This window comes from Gavialis gangeticus, unplaced genomic scaffold (genome assembly GCF_001723915.1).
Source record: "Gavialis gangeticus isolate Ggan-Ray unplaced genomic scaffold, GavGan_comp1, whole genome shotgun sequence".
NCBI classification, from domain to species: domain Eukaryota; kingdom Metazoa; phylum Chordata; order Crocodylia; family Gavialidae; genus Gavialis; species Gavialis gangeticus.
In genome coordinates, this window is record NW_017729022.1 from 181,895,212 (window position 1) to 181,914,157 (window position 18,946).

At 40.3% G+C, this 18,946-nt stretch overlaps 1 protein-coding gene across 10 annotated transcripts in view; it reads right to left on the reverse strand.

The window, feature by feature from the left end:
* EHBP1 (EH domain binding protein 1) overlaps positions 1 to 18,946 on the reverse strand; it is a 452,470-nt gene that overhangs the window by 114,314 nt on the left and 319,210 nt on the right. For all 10 annotated transcript variants that reach the window (XM_019516608.1, XM_019516607.1, XM_019516605.1 and 7 more), the window contains 2 exons: positions 5,399 to 5,577; positions 4,735 to 4,783 (listed from right to left, as the gene is read on the reverse strand). In XM_019516608.1, the coding sequence (XP_019372153.1) occupies positions 4,735 to 4,783; positions 5,399 to 5,577 (228 nt within the window). The remainder of the gene's footprint in view (positions 1 to 4,734; positions 4,784 to 5,398; positions 5,578 to 18,946) is intronic.

Sequence of the window (18,946 nt, forward strand, 5' to 3'; positions counted from 1 at the left end):
TCTGAAGCATTCCAAAATTTTATTATAACTACATTTTTATGCCAGGTAGAACTTTTCAATTCTTCAGGGCAGTTTGGTAAAATGTGCTTCAAAGTAATGTTTGTATTTATAAATATAAGACTCTAATCTGAGACAGGAGTGCAAGAAAGCATGTGGATGGGGCAACGGAGCAGAAGGAACATGGACTAGGAGCAGGGGACTGGTATGCACTTGGAGAGTTATAACAGAGCCATATCTTGGCCACAGTGAACTGCTCTGGAAAGGAAAAGAGAAAGAACTTGTAAGGGAGCACAACACAAGTGGGGCAGAGAGTGCAAAAATGAAGTAGGTTTTAGGAACATATTTGAGGGACAGTAAATAGGGACCATGGAGTGGGAGTTTCGGTCGTTGGTGTAAGGAGTATGGCTGCAGGAAGTGATGAAAGGTTATATGGCAGCAGGAAACTGCCTGGGAAAAAAATACAGCAAGCTGGCTGTATTCTCTTGTGAACCAACCTTATTAGCAGTTGCTGTTGCTCCTACTGAAAGATGTTAAGTGGGTCATGCTGATTCAGTGGTGCAGGTGACCTATTACCCCACCACTACAAGCAGTGGGAGTAGCTCTCTAAAGAGCACGAGGCCTAGGGAATGGTTTGGGAAATCTGGAGCTAAGGAGAAGCTTTGAGATGAACTTTATATTCTTACTGTCTATTTTTTATTTTAATATAAATACCCCCCCACGGGTCAACAAAATGTGCTTGGTCTGGGTTTTACAGCAGGTTAGGAAAGGTGCCCAGTCACAGTGGGTAACACTAAAACAGAAAATTAAACTCTGAGCTGTGGATTAAAAAAACCCAACACAGAACATTTTAAATGTATACAGGATTACTTGTCGGAGTCTCCTAAGTTCTGCTGTTTGTAGTGATAGTTGTGATTATTATAATTTGCTAGGGGGGGGTTACACTTCCTTCTTTTCTTATTCTGGACAATGTTATTTCTATTGTTTCTTTTCAGTAATTATTCACAAAGATTCAAGTCCCAATAACTACTTTTAAATTATACAATCTCAATGGGTAAACACATGCAGAATCAAAATAACTGTGTTCTGCAAAGGCCAAAATCAAAAATATTAACACAGAACTTTATGTTACATAATTTTATACTAATGGGGATTGCAAGAAGATGACAGCCCAGTACCATTAAAGGAAGATTTCCAGGGGATCTGGAAGATGCTTACATTTTACTACTAGAAAGGAGAAAAAAATAGAAAACAAAAAAAAGGTTGGTGGCTGCTTTTGTTACTTAGTGACTTTATGTACAAGTTCAACAATAAAAACAACAAAAATCATTATAAAAACATCATGGGTTATACCTGTTTGGACTTTATGTAAGTCATCATAGATAAAATTTTCAAGAAAAACTCAAGTGCCTTACAAACTTAAGCTTCATATTTAAAAGTACTTAAGAGCTCCTGGAAGCCTAAATCCTTATAAAAATCAATAGGATTTATGCTCATAAATTATTTAGACACTTCTGAACATTTTTGCTCTATGCTTTAATTTATGGGAAAAAACAAAAAATCAGATGCAGCAAATATGTAGGTTGGCCAGTAAGCATACGCAGGCTAGTATGTAGACTTTTGATTATAAATAACAATTTGCATGTACTGTATATATCTTCATATGACAATATTTAGTTTTTTTATTTTCATTATTTGCTGGAAATTCCAGCAAAGCCTAGATACACTGAACCAACAGATACACTGAAGTTTTAATTACCGCAACCTACAATGTTATTTAAATTCTGCAATGTGTTATTGTCCCATACAAGCAAGCAGACAGAGGTAACATTTGCTAAATAAATATATATAAACTAAGGCAAAAATCACACAAATACTTGTAACTTGCATACATATTTTATTGTGTATATATACAGTTGCTGCTGCTCCTATTGGGTAAAGCAAAGCATGTGCGCAAGTACTTGTTTGATTTTGGCCTAATTGATAGATAGATAGATAGATAGATAGATAGATAGATAGATAGTTTATATAGGCATGGATGTAGTCCTGTTGCAGTCAAATGGCAAACTCATACGCTCAAAGTTAAGTATGTGCTTAAATATTTGTAAAGTCAGATTCTAAAGATTTTAAGTGCCAGCCAGACACTAAATATTGAGAAAGAAATTTATAATGTGAAAATATGTGAATTCAGACTTCCGTCATAAAAGTGAATACATGGTGTTTTCCATTTTTATTTGATTTTTTTCTACATAATTATATGCCTTGCCATGTATTCCATGTTCTCAAAAAGATTATCATGTTTTCTCTTTTATTCATAAAACATCTGAATACTTTGCAAACGTAATTCACTATGTGGCTGCAATCTAGACTATTTTTTTTTTAAGTATAAGAATTCTGTTATGGAAATTATACATTTGGGATGCCAGACATTGTTTGATATACATTTTCAACTTTAACTATTTCCTAATGATAGGGTTTTTTTTTAATTTACTGAGGTATCCTGACAACTTGACTGACAGACATCAATTGCAATCTATCAACGCAAGCACCACAGGCAGTATTCTAAACATTTCCCAATTATGTAATGCACTGACATATTGGTCAAGATCATATATCACAGGTAAATACCTTTTTTATTCAGCACTGCTTACTGATAAGGAAAATGATTAGTTTGGTTTATAGAGAAACTCTAAGGATGTGCCTTTTTTCTGGCAATACATTTCAATGTGCAATTATACAATATAATTACACTGAAATAGTTGTCTCTCCAAAAAAAATTTGCAAACAAGGTCAAACACTTCTTAAAGACTCATTTCTAAAAGTTAACCTTTAATCTGTGGTCACAGTTACCTATTGCCTGCTTTCCTGTCAATTACACAAAGGGAAGACGAAAAAAGGAGATGCTTCAGACAACAAAAACTGTCCTATTCATTCATAGATGTTATTTTAATTGGTTAGGAGGAATCATTGTCACATGTGTTACATATCTGCATGGAATATATACACAGCTATTGTTCCCAGTGCTGCATTCATTCCAATCAAGGGCACATGGGGTTATCAGGCAGAACTGTGTGAGACCAGGAAATAAATCTGCAGGAAGCAACTGAGATACTCAATGTATCTGTCAGGCAAGGGGCTGCAAAGTGATGAAAGAAAAAACTGCACAATAACAACAATAATTACTTCTTTAATAATGGGAATTATACACTATTACGGAGATGGGCTAAATAGTTTTCATTATAGATCATTTCCATCACAGTTTTATACATAAAGTGATGATATAATTGATTTTACATTTAATAGAGGAGTTTTAATTGCTCCTCTATTCACTCTGTCTTTTATAATCTTGCATGACTAGTCTTTACAATCAAGGGATCTTGAAGTAAACTACACATGGTCATAAAAGCTGTGTGATGTCATAGATAATCCTCTTAGGTCACCACAAGACCCTAACATATTATGAAAAAGTTGTCAAAGCATGCATGGCTAACATCCAAAATTACAGAGCAGAACACACCAAATTGGATATTCCTCATTACTTATTTCATTTTAATATCACTTTTGTGATTATTTGCTCATTGACAAACACTTTAGTGTTCAAAATGCATGAAAAGATGATTGTTATTTGATCAAATTAATTTTTACAAAGCATTTTTATTGAGTGTAAACATGTATGCACAGTCTTACATGATGCCTATAAAAATGCATTCTAATTTATCTAAAAGATACATTGTTGTCTTACATGTTGCTCCTTTCTTAAACTGATTATTTTTAAAGGAGTTTAAAAAGGTAAAATCAGATTATCTAGAAGACAAGCTACTAATAAAGCAGTTTTCTGCTGATTTTCAGTCATACTTATTTATAAGTGAATCAAGTGGAAACTGAGTGCTTTTTAAATGCATTCTTTGAGGGTCAAGCTCAAAAATCTTATGAAAAATAAAAGTTTGTAACCAGTCTAAGACATTAGCAGCCAGCAGCAACAGAATGTCTTCTTGCAACTTGTAGATTGAGTTCATGCTTAAAACTCATCTCAGATCATTGAACTTGTTTTAGAACATCCCTTTATAACCATTACTTCAAAAGGGTATTATATTACCTCATTTAAAAGTCAATTAAAAACCCTAGGCCCAGTACTGTAACACACTACATTTCATTAATATTTTAGCTTTTTAAACGGTGATGTTTTAGAACAAAAACGTTTTTTTTCTAAATATTATCTATAATATAAAAATCCAGTGCACCTTGCCACTTAGTTTAATTGACTGTGAAGGATAAAAGTAGCAGTGAACTTTTATCTTTAAAAATACAGAAATTACAGTCAAAACAGCACTGATTAAGATCAACTCACATGAGATCTCTTAAAGTAATGGCCAGACAAATCTTGAAGCAAGATAATTATAGAAAAATAATATTTTGTGTTTCTTTTTTTTATTAACTGGTTTATTAGAAAAATAATAGAAATTATTATAAAAAGTCACCCCATCCCCTCTTTCTTTCTACACTTAATGTAGGCCATACAAGTATTAAACTCTAATGCCAGCCTGGCACTTGTTGTGAATGTTAAAGACCATGACAAACTAGAGTCAATAATGCATCCGATTTGAACCACAGGAGGCTGAATACCTTCTGTGAGCTGCAGTTATGACCTTACAAAACAACCTCACTTTCCCAAAATTAATAAAAACCTGCAGTGAAGCCAAAATTGAAGCTATGTCTTTTTTTCCTGGCAGTTCTTACCTTTTTGTTGTTCTCTTTAATATCTTGAGGATTCAGGGACTTGTAGTCACTGAGGGGGAAAATGGCACAGTGGGTATGTACAGTATTTGATAAAAGCAGCAGTTTTAAAACAAACTGAATCTAAAAATTTGACATACAATAATATCATACAGTAACTAGCAATTTCACAGCAATTCAATCAACAAAACTAATAGTGTGGAAAATTAAAGGAATAAATAAATAAATAAATAAATAAACAAACAGCGATTACATGTTTCATTGCCTGAAGCTTTCCATCTATAAGAGAAGTTAAGGCATGGGCTAGAGGCTGGCCTTGACAACCAAATTTACCATGAGGTAATCCGTTGTCATCAATGTATAAAGAGCTACAGGCTTATTTGTCTCATCTCATTTCAACAGTAACACAATTTTCATAATCATTTTGAAGTCAATTCTTTGTATAAGATTAACAGGAGAAAAACAAATCATAAGAAGGAGAGAACAAGGAAGGTCATAAAGTTTGGACATTTATAAAATGTCTTTCCTCAGATAGGGTGGTACCATGTAAAATGAAAGGACGAAACAATATAATGTGTCAAGACCTGACAGTACACAGTTTTACTTTTCTATCTTTTTAATTTTAGCACATACGTATGATTTAAGTACAGGGGTAAACATGACTTACATTAAATCTGGTCTAAAGTGGTGTAATATTGCACAAAAGGATAAACCATTTCTCCATGATGTAGTAAAATTGGTGATTTTCACTCCTCTATAATTTTTTGTAACTTCTTTGCACCATACAAGCAGTGACTGACTAGCATTTGGCTTTCTCCCCAAAACAGGACTTGGTATTGGGCTTAGCTGGAAAAAAAAAGAGGAAAACATAAAAGAATGTAATGGAAGGTGAGAATTAACATTAATTGACCTAACTAAATGACCTGCATCCTTTGATGTTAGGTTAGGTCCTTCAAACCTGTCAATTTACAATGACTGTAACTTGCAAAAGACACAAATCACAAGTTATTAGCTTCAGTCTTAGCCCTTGGCACTTGTCTTTAAAAGATGTACATACATATACAGGATTCTACCTACACATGAGAACAGACCAGCAATGTACCCATGGAAAAACTATGTTCAAGTACTTATATACTTAAGGCATATTATCGCACAGTTCTTTTTACACGCCCTTAAAAAGCTTTTCCAAAATGAAAAATATAAAAAAGCATTTTCACTTTTAATAAAGATAACATGTTGATTGGATCAAAAGCAAAACATAGGAGGGTTGAAGTTTAATGTAAGTTGTGATCTATGCAGCACCAAGATCAAAGTCAGTGTGTGTGACATTTCCTTAATACATTAATTTTGTTTACATCTATATGTAAACTTTGTAACTGCATGTCCTACACTGAATTGTTACGTTACATAAAATTTAATGATGTAAAGATATTTTAGAGCAATTTATGAGTAGTTCACAGCAAACGGAGTTTATTTTATTTTTTTTAAGATTTTCACTTGTTCTCCCATTTTCCTATTTCCTTAAAAAGGGGATTTAGAAAATAAATGAAGCAAGACAAGTTGTGATTTAAGAAAGAATTAGTGACTGACTTCTAAAGCTGCATGTTAGCAGCACTTATTAGCACAATTTATGGTTATAACGAAAGAAAACCAGGACTGAAGTAAATAATTTCATTACAGGCAGTTAAGTATTTATCAAACCATCCTAAAGATTTATATATTTATTAATTCTAGTTAATATTTTCAAGAAAAATAATTTTACTTTATTAAAAAACAACCCTTCAGTTTAACACATGCTTGGATATAATGAAACAGACAAACATAGTTAACTGGCAAAAATACAAAACTCCAGGAGTTTTACAGCAAGCATATTTCTTTTTGAAAATGTTACATAATTTTAAAGAAAGGCTAATTACTTATACCAAGGCTATGCCCCCAAATTCAAGATAAAACTGGGGTTAATTATTTATTATATCACACCCACTTAAGTGTAACAAGTACATTTTTCTGTCCAGACTACCTTTTTGGGAAAGACCAATGATGCCCCCACTTGACTAAAGCATGTCAGTGCTAAACAATTAGAACTGTCAACCTCACACAAACTATGATTTATTCGTTTACTGCTTGCAGAGGAGAAAACTTTCAAATTTGTATAACAGAAATAGCACGAAGGAAATGTCTTATTTGTTTTGACTGTCAGACTTACAAACAAAACCACCTAGCATCAGATAAGTGCACTGCTAACTCATTTGTAAGAAACAAAACCAGTATTGCATTGTAATGTTTTAAATTCAGAAATGCAGATATGTACTATTCAGAAAGGTTTTGTTTTTTTTCCTTCTAGATAATAGTTTAAATCAGCGTGGAAAATTGCAGTCCTTCCTTTAATAATATTACAACCATTCTCAAGGTAAATTGTATCGATGTCTCAACAAAGACTTACAAAATAAGGGGGGGAAAAACCCAGAAGCAATATAAGAAATACTTTCTTAATCTTTTTGAATATTAAAGCCCTGGGCCAGACTCTGATCACAGTTACGTCATTATCTGGAATCTTCCATGGAGCTGTTCCATGTTCACACTGATGTAATCAAGATCATATTCTGGCTTCACATCTCGTACAAACATGGTATATGGATGGAGGAAAGTGAAAAAGCAACAGATTATGAACTCCAAAATTTTCTATATTTTAATAAGAAAAATACATTTGAAATTTAAACAGTTATTGACTGCGGTAATAGTAAACAGAGGAAAATGACAAAAACAGCAATAGCAGACAGAGGAAAATGACAAAAACAGCATGTTACAATGGTGATAAATTATATTTAAGCATAATTAAGCTCAGAGGTATTAATGTCAAAACATGTAATATAGAATTGCAGGCAAGATATTAGCAACTATTTATACTATTTATAAAAGAAATGAAATATAACTAATATTACTCAGCACATTTCACAGCTCAGATGAGACTAATATGACTTTAACAAGATTAGTGATAAATGATATTCAGTATTGTATACAATTGTTCCTAAAACTCACCAGTTAAAAGCTGAATGTTCTAGTCAACATGTAAATTCTTTTAAATCAACTTTCAAATGACTTGAGGCAATTTACCTTTTAAGTGCCTTAATTACAGATGTCCAACAAACTGAATATTTAACTCATTTGACAACTATGCTCTATTAAAGTAATTAGAGACAACTATGCTTTTAAACCAATATTCCTGTGGCCATATGTAGTATTTTAGTATTTTCTCTACAAAATACTGTTACCAGTTTTTAAACTAAAATGATACAATCTTAGCAACATTTCATTGAATTGGAATCACCATTTGCTAAATATGAGTTTAAATTTATGCTGCTGTTTCTAAAATTATTTTCTCCATTAATGCACAAGAAGCTGGCACTATTTGCCATGATTACAAAGACCATCTGATTTCTGTTTATTAAGGTATTTTTCACCATCTTTTTCTCTTATCCATATTTATTTTTCCTACTCATAAACACTTTGGAAGATGAGGAAGTGAGTACTATGATACATGTGTCACTCTCTTATGCATCTCTCTCATCAGGGATTTTATTATTTAGCCTGAGGTGAGGGCATTTAAATTGGAAACTATGGAACAAAATATTAATAATGGCAAGATGGTAAGCATGCACTAGGACAGGGTTTCTCAACCTTTCCAGACTCAAGGCACCACTCAACAGTCTTAAGGCAGCCCTTGGAAAATGCAACTTAGTGCTAATACTGTGGTGCTAACAGTGCCCAATGGCATCCTGGAAAGGATCTCGCACCCCTGGTTGAGAATCCCTGCGTAGATCTTTTCAGAGGGTGGGGATAAAAGCTACTATCATGAAAAATATCTTCATTCAACAATTGCAGGCTGTAATATTAGTAATAATCTTGCTAGAAATAATGAGGCATCATGTAGCATATATTTCATCTTACCAAGATTAGTGGGAGTACAGCTGGTAGGGTAAATGAACACCTAATGAACTTCTTGCTTAGTTATGTATTTCAATAATTTCTTACTTCAACAAGTACTTAAATACTTAACTTGTCTTTTGAGTTCAAAATCCCAGGTCACTGAACATTTTTGGAAATGCCAGTAGAAAGTCATACACATCCAAAATAGGTTGTCAGATCTTGTCATATACTTGCAGTTTGCTGAATCTATGGTAGCAAAATCTTCAACTACTGTTTTTTTCTGATAGCTACTTGAGCCATATTTTAATATTAGGCTCTTTCTTAACTTCCAATATATAAGAATAAACATTTTGCTGCTTAGGTAGTTCTCAGAAATACTGTACTGCAGAACAGGAATCAAAGCAGGATGCCATTGGAAGAACTGACCTTTCAAAGGATTGAAGCTTGTTTGTACCTTGCCAGGTGTAGTCCATGTTCCCAAGTAAGAGGAATAGGTCTGGGGTTGTATGATGGGAGCATGTAACCCAGAATCAGGCCTGCTTGGGAGATATCAAGGGAAACCTGAATGAAGGCAGTGGGGGTAAGTTCAGGAAAAACAAAACTAAGATATGAACATTCCATGAAAGAGTGAGAACGGACAGCTTGGAAAGGGGCAGTGAGGAGTCCTAGTTCGAGTAACTCTCCAGAGCTCCTCAGCAGAAGACATAGAAGAGGAGATTACAGAGAACAGGAGCTGAAGTAAAAGACTGAAGTAAAAAGGAACCTGTTAGGAGAAAACCCACAGGAGGAATAGGAAGAAGAACTTTCTAAAATGGCTGCAGCAGGGTCAGCTTCTTCCACAAATGTTTCACGTGTAGCTGAAATGGAAAGAAACATCTTGAATACATTCAAACCAAATAGTTTGTTTTTATGTAATCAAGAAGAGGTCTGGGAAATATGAACAGGTCTACACTGGATGATGCAGACATATTTTGTCTCCTGACCTGACAGTCCCCTCCTAAGCAAAAGGATTCCTCAGACAGCGTATGCTCCTGGCTTCGAGGGGGTAGAGAGTAAATGTCCCTTGGGTGTACTCAGCTTTAACTGCCATTCTTTCTCACATACACTATAACCCAGATTATAAATACACACCTTGTTTTTCAAAGGCAGAATTAAGATTTTTTTTCCAGAATTACGGCTGCACAGAGTAGGGATAGAGCCTAATCTTCAGCTGACTCACCCTCCCTTTCCTGCTTAACTAAAGCTGAAATCCCAGCTGCTGCTAAAGGGTCGTCTCCATGGGTAGATGCATGATTTTGAAAGGAGATGACTCGTCAAGGCTGTGAAATAGGAGAGAAACCAGGAGCAGCTAGCAAACAGCAGAAGAAGAAATGTTAGCTCAATTAATGGAATACCGAGACCATTAAAAAGGCAAGACAATAATTAATACCAATGGAGTGAAGAACAACAAGCCATTAAGTCAACTGGCTTCCTCAGCTGCCTGAATATTAATAGCACAGTTGCTGCACTATGGCATAGGAATAAAAGCAGGATGCCATAGGATGAACTGACCTTTCAAAGGGTTGAAGCTTGTTTGCATCTTGCCAGGCCTAGCCCATGTTCCCATGTAAGTATCCTGGGCAGAAAATCAGCTTCAATGCTTAATACAAACTGCCCAATTTTAGGGGAAAAGGTGCAAGAGACACACGAGAAAATGCAGTATACTGGATTGCTAGACTTTTTGTTTTAAGACACCATTGCAACCTAGGCATCTATCAGATGGTACTCCTGGCTAACACAGAGGCTGAACCAGTCTCTGGCAATGCCAGAACTAAAAAAAAAATGCAAAGATACTTTTGCATGCTTCCATTCCAGCCCTGCAAGCTGTACTTTCTGAAAGCCATAGCTCAGAATGTGAGTTTCTAGGATATAGTCTCAATGCAGGCTATTTTTATATTTCAGTGGTAGGTCACCAGCATATTACCGCGGTTTCAGAGTTAACAAACAAAACACAAAGGGGACTTCCTTTTGTAATTCTCACTATAAATTATCTGAGACATCCGTCTACATGTTACAGATACTGCACAATTAACTTATTAATTGCACAAGTATCTTAAAACCAGCTACATAGGCAAAGTAGTTATTACATGATAAAAAGTTCCAACCAGCTATAAAGTTAGACCTTGCAAATGTGTACCCCTTTTTTAGTTGGTTGCTATTAAGCTTTAATTTGCAAGTGTAGCAGGGTCTCCCCAGCTGCAGGTATGAACTCAGCTGCAGGGGTGCACTATGCCCAGCATTAAACCCCTGGGTCCTGGGGCTTGAGGCAACAATGATCCCTAGGGTTTGGGGTGTGTGTGCAGTAGTGGATTAAGTTTTATTGGGGCCCTGGGCAAACAAAAAATTGGAGGCCCCCTACCAGATGAGGGCAAGTTTCCTCTGTGGCCACCAAGGGGCTGCAGCTGAGCCTGCCTGGCCTCTTCAGCACATCTGGGGTGAGCCAGGGGGTACAAGCACTGCTGAGGTTAAGGTGGCCCCAGATGTCATATAGCTGGAGTTGTGGTTCCTCAGCACCGGGGCACAGGCCGAGGCTGGGGACAGCTGAGGGGGGGCACAAGCTCCCCCCACAGCTGCCAGCCTGCCCCCCTGCTCACCCCTCTGCTGGCCCGAGTGAAGGAAGGCTGTCCTGTCCCATTTTAGAGGCGCTGGTGCCAGTGGCTGCCTGCAGCAGATGGCCCCAGGAAGCTACTGCTACCTGCAGGGATCCCCATATCTGCCCCTAGCCCCTGGCCCTGTTGGTGGGGAGGAGGTGTGCGCTGCCCACCCTGGATACCTATGGCCAGGACGCTGACCAGATGCTGCCCCTGGTGCCCCAGGAGGCCCCTGACTGGCAGGGCCCCTGGCCCGGGCCCCACAGGCCCATGCATTAATCCGCTTCTGGGTGTGTTAAACCCTTTGGCTGGATGACAGAGACAACCATGACCTCTAGGGTTTGGGGATACATGAAAGCCATGAGCCCTAGGAATCACAACAGCCACACTCCTCAGGGGCCACAGATTTCACACACCCAAGCCTGGGAGTTCATGGCATCTGGAAATTGCAGTGTGTGAGGCACTCCCAGCCTCCTGGCTGGGTGCCCCTCAACTGAGGGGCCTCCCAACTGCAGGAGCTTGCTTCTTGCTGATGTGGGGGGGCAGGATCAGGCCCCTCTTCATCCTCCCCCACTCCCCACGGGCTCTGCTCAGCTCTGGCCATGCTGCTTGCTGGGGGAGGGAGGTGGGCATGTATCCTGCTTTTGCATTTTGAAAAGGTGATCACCATAGGTAGGCCACACCTGAAATTTGTTGTCAGTTACACTGGTGAAATTACTTTTATTTACAGATTTTCAGTTGTTTTCTAAATGTTTGTGGGATTAGGGGACTGCAAAGTGCTTTTTCCATACAAACCTGGGAAAATAAAATGAAGGTGAAATCATTAGAAGGCAGTGGTGGCCAGAAGTTTCAGCAAGCACGCCACAAGTCAAATCCAAATAAATCCAGTCTAAATTAATCCTAATTCTCATTTACCACCATTGCCCAACTGTCACCAAATCCCATCGCCACCTGGATGTGGCAACACCTAATTTACTAGGACCTAGCTCCTGCAGGTCCAAATCCTCAAGCCAGCACCAACACCTCTCTAACAGTTTCATAGTTTCATAGTAGCTAGGGTCAGGAGGGACCTGAGCAGATCATCTAGCCTGACCCCCTGCCACAGGCAGGAATGAATGCTGGATTCACAAGACCCCAGACAGGTGATCATCCAACCTCCTCTTCAATTTGCCCATGGTAGGGGTGAGGACCACTTCCCTGGGAAGTTGGTTCCAGATTTTGGCCACCCTAACTGTAAAAAATTGCCTTCTGATCTCTAACCTAAACCTATTCTCCATCAGCTTATTACCATTGTTCCTTGTCACCCCAGGTGGTGCTGGAGAGAAAGGGGCTCTACCTATTTGCTGTTGATCTCCCCTGATGAGTTTGTAGGCAGCCATCAGGTCTCCCCTCAGCCTCCTCTTGTTGTGGCTAAACAGGTTCAGGTTCCTCATTCTGTCTTCATAGGGCCTGTCCTGCTGCCCTCTCACCAAGCAGGTGGCCCTCCTCTGAACCCTCTCCAGGCTGGCCACATCCCTTTTGAAGCGTGGTGCCCAGTACTGGACACAGTACTCCAACCATGGCCTGACCAAAGTCGCAGGGGGAGTATCACCTCTCTGGACTGGCTTGAGATGCACCTTTGGATGCATGACAAGGTATGGCTGGCCTTGCTGGCTGTGGTCTGGCATTGGCAGCTCATGTTCATCTTGGAGTCAATAATGACTCCAGGATCCCTTTCTGCCTCTGCATTTGTCTATGGTGAACCCCATCCTACTCTCATATGCCCACTTTTGTAGTCTGTAATCAGAGCATCCTGCTCTGGTGCTTGGCCATACTCCTTCCCCTCAGCTCAGCACTGGGAGAGAGGGCTGCTCTAGCACCCCCCGGCTTCTAGCCTGAGCCACTGGAGGCATGTGTCTGTATTTCTGGAGTCCAGAGGGAATGTCTGAATGGTTACAAACCAGTTCAGCCTAGCCACGCTAGATTAACCTGCAAAGACTGAATCAATTCAACTGAATTGATTCAGCCTTTTTGAATGTTTGTCTCTAGCCCCGGACTGCTAGGTCCTGGGAACCAGCCAGGGGTGGGGGGTGAAGGGGCAGGAGGCATGTGAATCAATGCTTGCCTGGGCAGTGCAGTGCAGGTACAGTCTGCAGCTGCCCCTGCGGTACCCTACGTGAGCCCCATCAGTTCCTGCCTGGGGACATCACCATGCTCCTGCCAGTCCTGGCAAGCGCGCACTCAACAAGGCTGCTTGCGGTATGCTGCAGCTTCCCTAGTACTACTCTGGGCTCTCCCTGCTTCCATCTGCTCCTCCTCCACCTGCCCCTGCTATACTGCTTCAGGCAGGTGGGGGAAGCTGCAGCTGGGAAGCTTTTGCCCCAGAGTGTGGGGCTCCAGCTCCTGGCCATTTTCCATCCACTTGGTTGCCAGCAGATGACTGTTCATCATGCCAGGCAGCCAAGTGCGTGGAACGTGACCTGGAGCTTGAGCCCCATGCGCTGAGGCAGGAGCTGCCTGGGGCTGCAGCTTCCCCCCTGCCCGGAATGGCGCAGCAGGGGTGGGAGGAGGAGAAGCCACTGGAGGCGCAGGGGAGCCAAGCAACATCTGGGCAGCTGCACTGGGAGCAGCCCCACCAGGACACTGTGTGATCTGTCCGGGGCTGGGGCCAGGGTCAGTGGGTGTGGACAGGAGCACAGTGCAGGCTGCCCCAGGCAGGAGCAGGCAGGGCTTGGGCCAATGTGAAACACTGTAGGGGAAGCAGGCTGGATCCAATCAATTGGCAGACATCCCCTGTGCACCAGATCCAATCAGTTGGCGGGCTGGATCCAGCCCACCCCTGCCTTAAGGGCACAATGTGGATGATGCACAGTATTTATATCCATAGGACAACTGTTGAAGCTAATGTATGTCAACAAGGACAGCACATATCACAATTAAACAGACACACAATTTTAATAGTACATCTTTTACTCCTGAACCCCTCAGCATTCTATTGTTTGGTATCTCTTCAGAATCACACCAAAATTTGTACTATAAATTCTGAGCTATAAATGGTTGCATAAAAATAGTCTGAGGAGACAGAGTCTGAGAAGCTTAAACCTAAACGCACCTAAAGATCAAAGTCTCTCTATCTATAACTCACTGGGATGGCAGCTCTTGTGCATGAAAGCCTATGCAACCTTAGTTTGGTCCCATTATGCACAATAATTATTATATAATCTTTAATTCCACAATCACCTGCTAATTCTTCCACAAGACCTAATTCAGTGCTCAAAGACCGAAGATGATGTTCAATATTGTTTCTTTTTCTTCTTTCATTAAATTTGTGGCTCCTAACTTTATTTACTGTGCACCATCCAAATGCTGCGCTGAACACCATATTTTGATTTCCTCATGATCTTTTCTGTGGTGTTCACCAACATAATATCTGCATGCTTTTCAAAATTATATTAAATCAGTTCACAATAGTTTCCCAAGAAAGAGAGAACTTCAACTGTCATTTTAGAGACAGGAAACGTGAGACTAAATAAAGCAACTTGCTTAAAGCAATACAATGACACAGCCAGGATTAGAACTCAAGTCTCCCCTGACTACCAATCTACTGCCTTCAGAACAGGTTGCAGGAGAAATCATAACTCCAGACTTTTGGCACAATGGTGAGTGCTCAATATCAATAATGAGTGCTAAAAATCAAATTCTAGATATGTCAAACTGAGACCCCCATAATGAGACACCCACAATTAATGGCCTTCAATTTTTGGTTTAAATGATTTGCTTAGTATCATACAGGAACTCAAGGGCAGAGCCAGGACTGATCCCAGTTCTGTCTGCCATTCACCTGCTTCAAATCAAAAGACCAGCCTCATTTTCAGAACACCTTCCAACTTCTACAGCAAATAAGGTAGGAGTGCTAGTAATAACAGCCTCCTACGCAACCCAGCCTAATTCATTCCTGGAGTTGGTCCATCATGTGCCCTGAATGAGGAAACAGTTCTGTGCAAAAAATGGTATGCTGTCACATAAATAAAGACTGTATTATAGCTTGTGTGCAAAATTTTAAAAAAACGTAATCTAAATTACCTTTGGAAAAGACGTACCTCTGCCGGGTGAGGAGCGGACCCGGCAGGACACTGTGCTGGAACTGGAGCATGGTGAAAGTGAAACCATGGTGGGGGGAGATACTGTGGTCAAAGGAAAAAAAAAAACGGCTAAGCCAGAAGAAGCTGGGACCAGCTCCCACGTCAGCATGGGCATGCCTTATGGCAGTGTGCTGGGGCCGACTGGCTGTCCAGATCCCTGAAGCTGGGATAAAATGCCTGGTGGGAGACCAGCCAGGAGGACCAGAAGTGAGGTCCTCAACTGGCCCAGAGAGGCCAGATCTGAAACCTGGTCCCAGTGCAGGGACCTGGTGGCTGCCCCAGGAAGGGGCTTTCGCCAAGACTCAGGGCCAGAGATGGCCTGAAGACTTATTTGCAGAGCCCTTGTGGATACTGGAAATCCACAGCATAGACTGGATTCCAGCAGGACCAAGTAGGGCAAGGATCAATGAATGACTGACCCCAGCAAGTTTAAAGCCCAAGTAGGGAGCAAGACACCAGGGGACAGGACGGCACAGGACCAGGAAGATGCATAGATGAGGCAAAGGGGCGGTAGGGAACACTCGGGCCAAAACAACGTTCCGATCCTACTATCATAAATTTAAAAGGTCGAAGCACCAAGGTGCATGGTATACCAATTCTAACAGTCGAGGCAACGACATCTTTGGTTGGCATTAGGCAGGGTGTAGGGGAGGCGGAACCCGAAGGAGGAAGAACAACTGGGATGACCAAGGGAAGACACCAGGAGGGATGGGAAAGACTATCCTCCTCCCAATTAAAATTATTTTTCGGTCAAAGGTGTAGCAGGAGAGACCCCCTGGGAGACCAACTGAAGTCCTCCTAGTAACAGACCTGTTTCTTCCCTAAAGCAATGGCAAAGTCAGAGAAGACCCCATGTACTCGATCCACAGGTGAACAGCACGGGAGGCTACAGTATATCTTAACTTCAAAGTGCTTGATGCTGCAACCTAAATAATATTCTTTTAACAAAGTATTTTTGGTATGCAATTGTTGGAGTATTTTTAAGAGGTAAAAAAAAATGAAAAAATGAATTGTAACAACCCATCCCATCCCATCCCTCCATGCGCTACTAGATGGAACTTCATGCATTCTGCATTGCAGGATAGACTACTTGAACCACAGGACAAGTTTACTTTTTGAGCAAAAGGATGTAGGACATATCAACAAACAGAACTTACTCAGAATAAGGTAGGGTGTGAACTTAAAGAGCATCAGAATAAAAGAAATCAGTCAGCAATAGGTTTTCCAAATCCTAAGCATATTAGCTGACAGCTAGGACATTATGTCAATAAACTAGTAAAAGAGAATACCTATGAGTAAGAAACAGTCACCTGCTCATTCGCAAATAACTCCATCTTATGAGCAGCATGGCCAAGAATAAAAAGATAGTAAGTCTTTTTCAAGAAATGGTGTTGCCATTAAACAGGTATGTTCATATTAAACAGGTACATTCTATATCCCAGCCTGAGTAAACTATAGGTGCATAAGGCACTGTTTGATAAAAAGGGCTGGGAAATGTTTGTAATTAACACCAGTCAGCAGAATTGAATCATATTCTTCCTAATGTCCTGTCCCCAAGAGATGAGGCCAGTTCTGCCTCCCTGCTCTCCCACCCCTGCTTGTTTGCCATAGCTGGGCAAACTATGGGGTATTTTCCACTATGCTGTTACACTGTGTGCTGCTGTGGCAGCATCATCCTACCTAGAGTCTGAGCTCTGCATGGAATGTGGAAACAAGGCATCAGGGCATTGTATAGCCAGAGTTATTGGCCTTTTTCCAAGGTGAGACTGTTCAGGGTCTTTGGCATGCTGCCAGGATTAAGCAACGTAAACACAGATGGGAAATGGCAATTTCAAAAAGCTTTTAATGCTTTCAAATATGAACTGAACTAAAAAGAAAAACAACGACCTTCCAGGCCCCAAGGCTACCCCTGCCACATTTCAAAGGCCTGCTACAAACAATGGAGATTGTAGAGCTCCTAAAAAAAGGTTATAGGAATCCTTCTGAAAAAAAAAGGTGCTATGGTAACGTTGGAGTGATGTTGTAGCTATGATGGTCCAGGAATTATGTGAGAGGCAAGGATTGTTTTGGCTGGTATCTTTTATTGGACCAACTGCATAGCTGGGATAAAGTTAGACAAACTTCAGACTGCAAGACATTCTTCTCCGGGTCTAAGGAGGAAAACAAGTCTCTTCAGACCTGAAGAAGAATGCTTTGCATTCAAAAGCTTGTCTAACTTCATCCCAAATATGCAGTTGGTCCAATAAGAGATATCAATAAAAAAAATCCTTGCCTCTAGAAAGTACTGGGCATACTAAATAGAGTGGCCATTGCTAACTCTTTCTGGACTGCTTGTTGAACTCACTTAAATGTTTTTGTTTTTGTTATGTTTACCATAATTTCAAGGGTTTTTTTTTCATATCTTCATCAGTTCCAATAGATATTTGTTTTTCATTCTTATGGGGACAGTCAATCACACTACATCATTTATATCTGACTGTTCTGAAGAATTTTATATTGTACTTTGCTTTGCAAAATTCCTGTGTCATTTATTCTAATCCAAAATCAGAATTTTTGCTTCCCTGGATTAATTAAATTTACATGTACTTCAGTTTTTGGTGATGGGAAAGGTTTAGTTTTAAATGCACCAGATCCCAGTTCCAGTTGATGTACCACCAACAAATGGAATGCAATATGGGCTGAGCTAATAAGAGCATTTGATCTTAATAACCAGAAACCTATGCTCCCACTATCTATATCAGGGGTTCCCAAACCATGGTACACATACCCCTGGGGGTATGCACGATGTCTCCAGGGGGTAAGTGGGAGAACTTTTGTAATAGCGGATTTAATTTTCATTATAATAATGTTGGCATTTAAGGGGTTAAAATATAAAATGTACGCTGGTAGGGGTACATGGGCAGCTGGTAAATCTGGAAGGGGGTACACAATAAGAAAACGTTTGGGAACCTCTAATCTAGATGATACTTCTTAATGGAACGATGCCATAATAATGGGACAGTGAAATCATCTGAATGGGTGTTTAACAGAAGTAGATAAGCTTTATCACTGCACACCAGCTATCTGCTCACTTGTCTGAAACTAGTGTTTCATCAGCTCAACTTCTATGCTAATGAACAGGTCATGGACCAACTCAGATAAATAACCAAACGAGAGCTATCAGATTGCATAGGACTTTTATGAAGTGTTCAGTAACTCCACAATCTAAGTGTAAAAGGCATGTAGGGACACTAGGTAAATCTGTAGTAAGTAGCCAACTGCCTATCAAGAATGATGGGTGGGGGGAGTGGGAGTGGGTGGGGATGAAGCCCTGGGCCTGCTCCCCGTTTCCTCCTGCTGTTTGGGGTCTGGGCCCACTCCTCCCCTTCATGCTGCACGAGTGGGAGGAAAGGAGGAACGGCCTGGGCCTGATATGGGGGAGGACCTGGCCCAAGGGTGGGGAGAAGCTGGGTTGACTTGGCAGCAGCAGGGGGATGAGAGGAGCCGGCTCGGCGCCAATGTGGGGGAGGGGGGGTGGGGGAGGAGTGGACCCAAGCC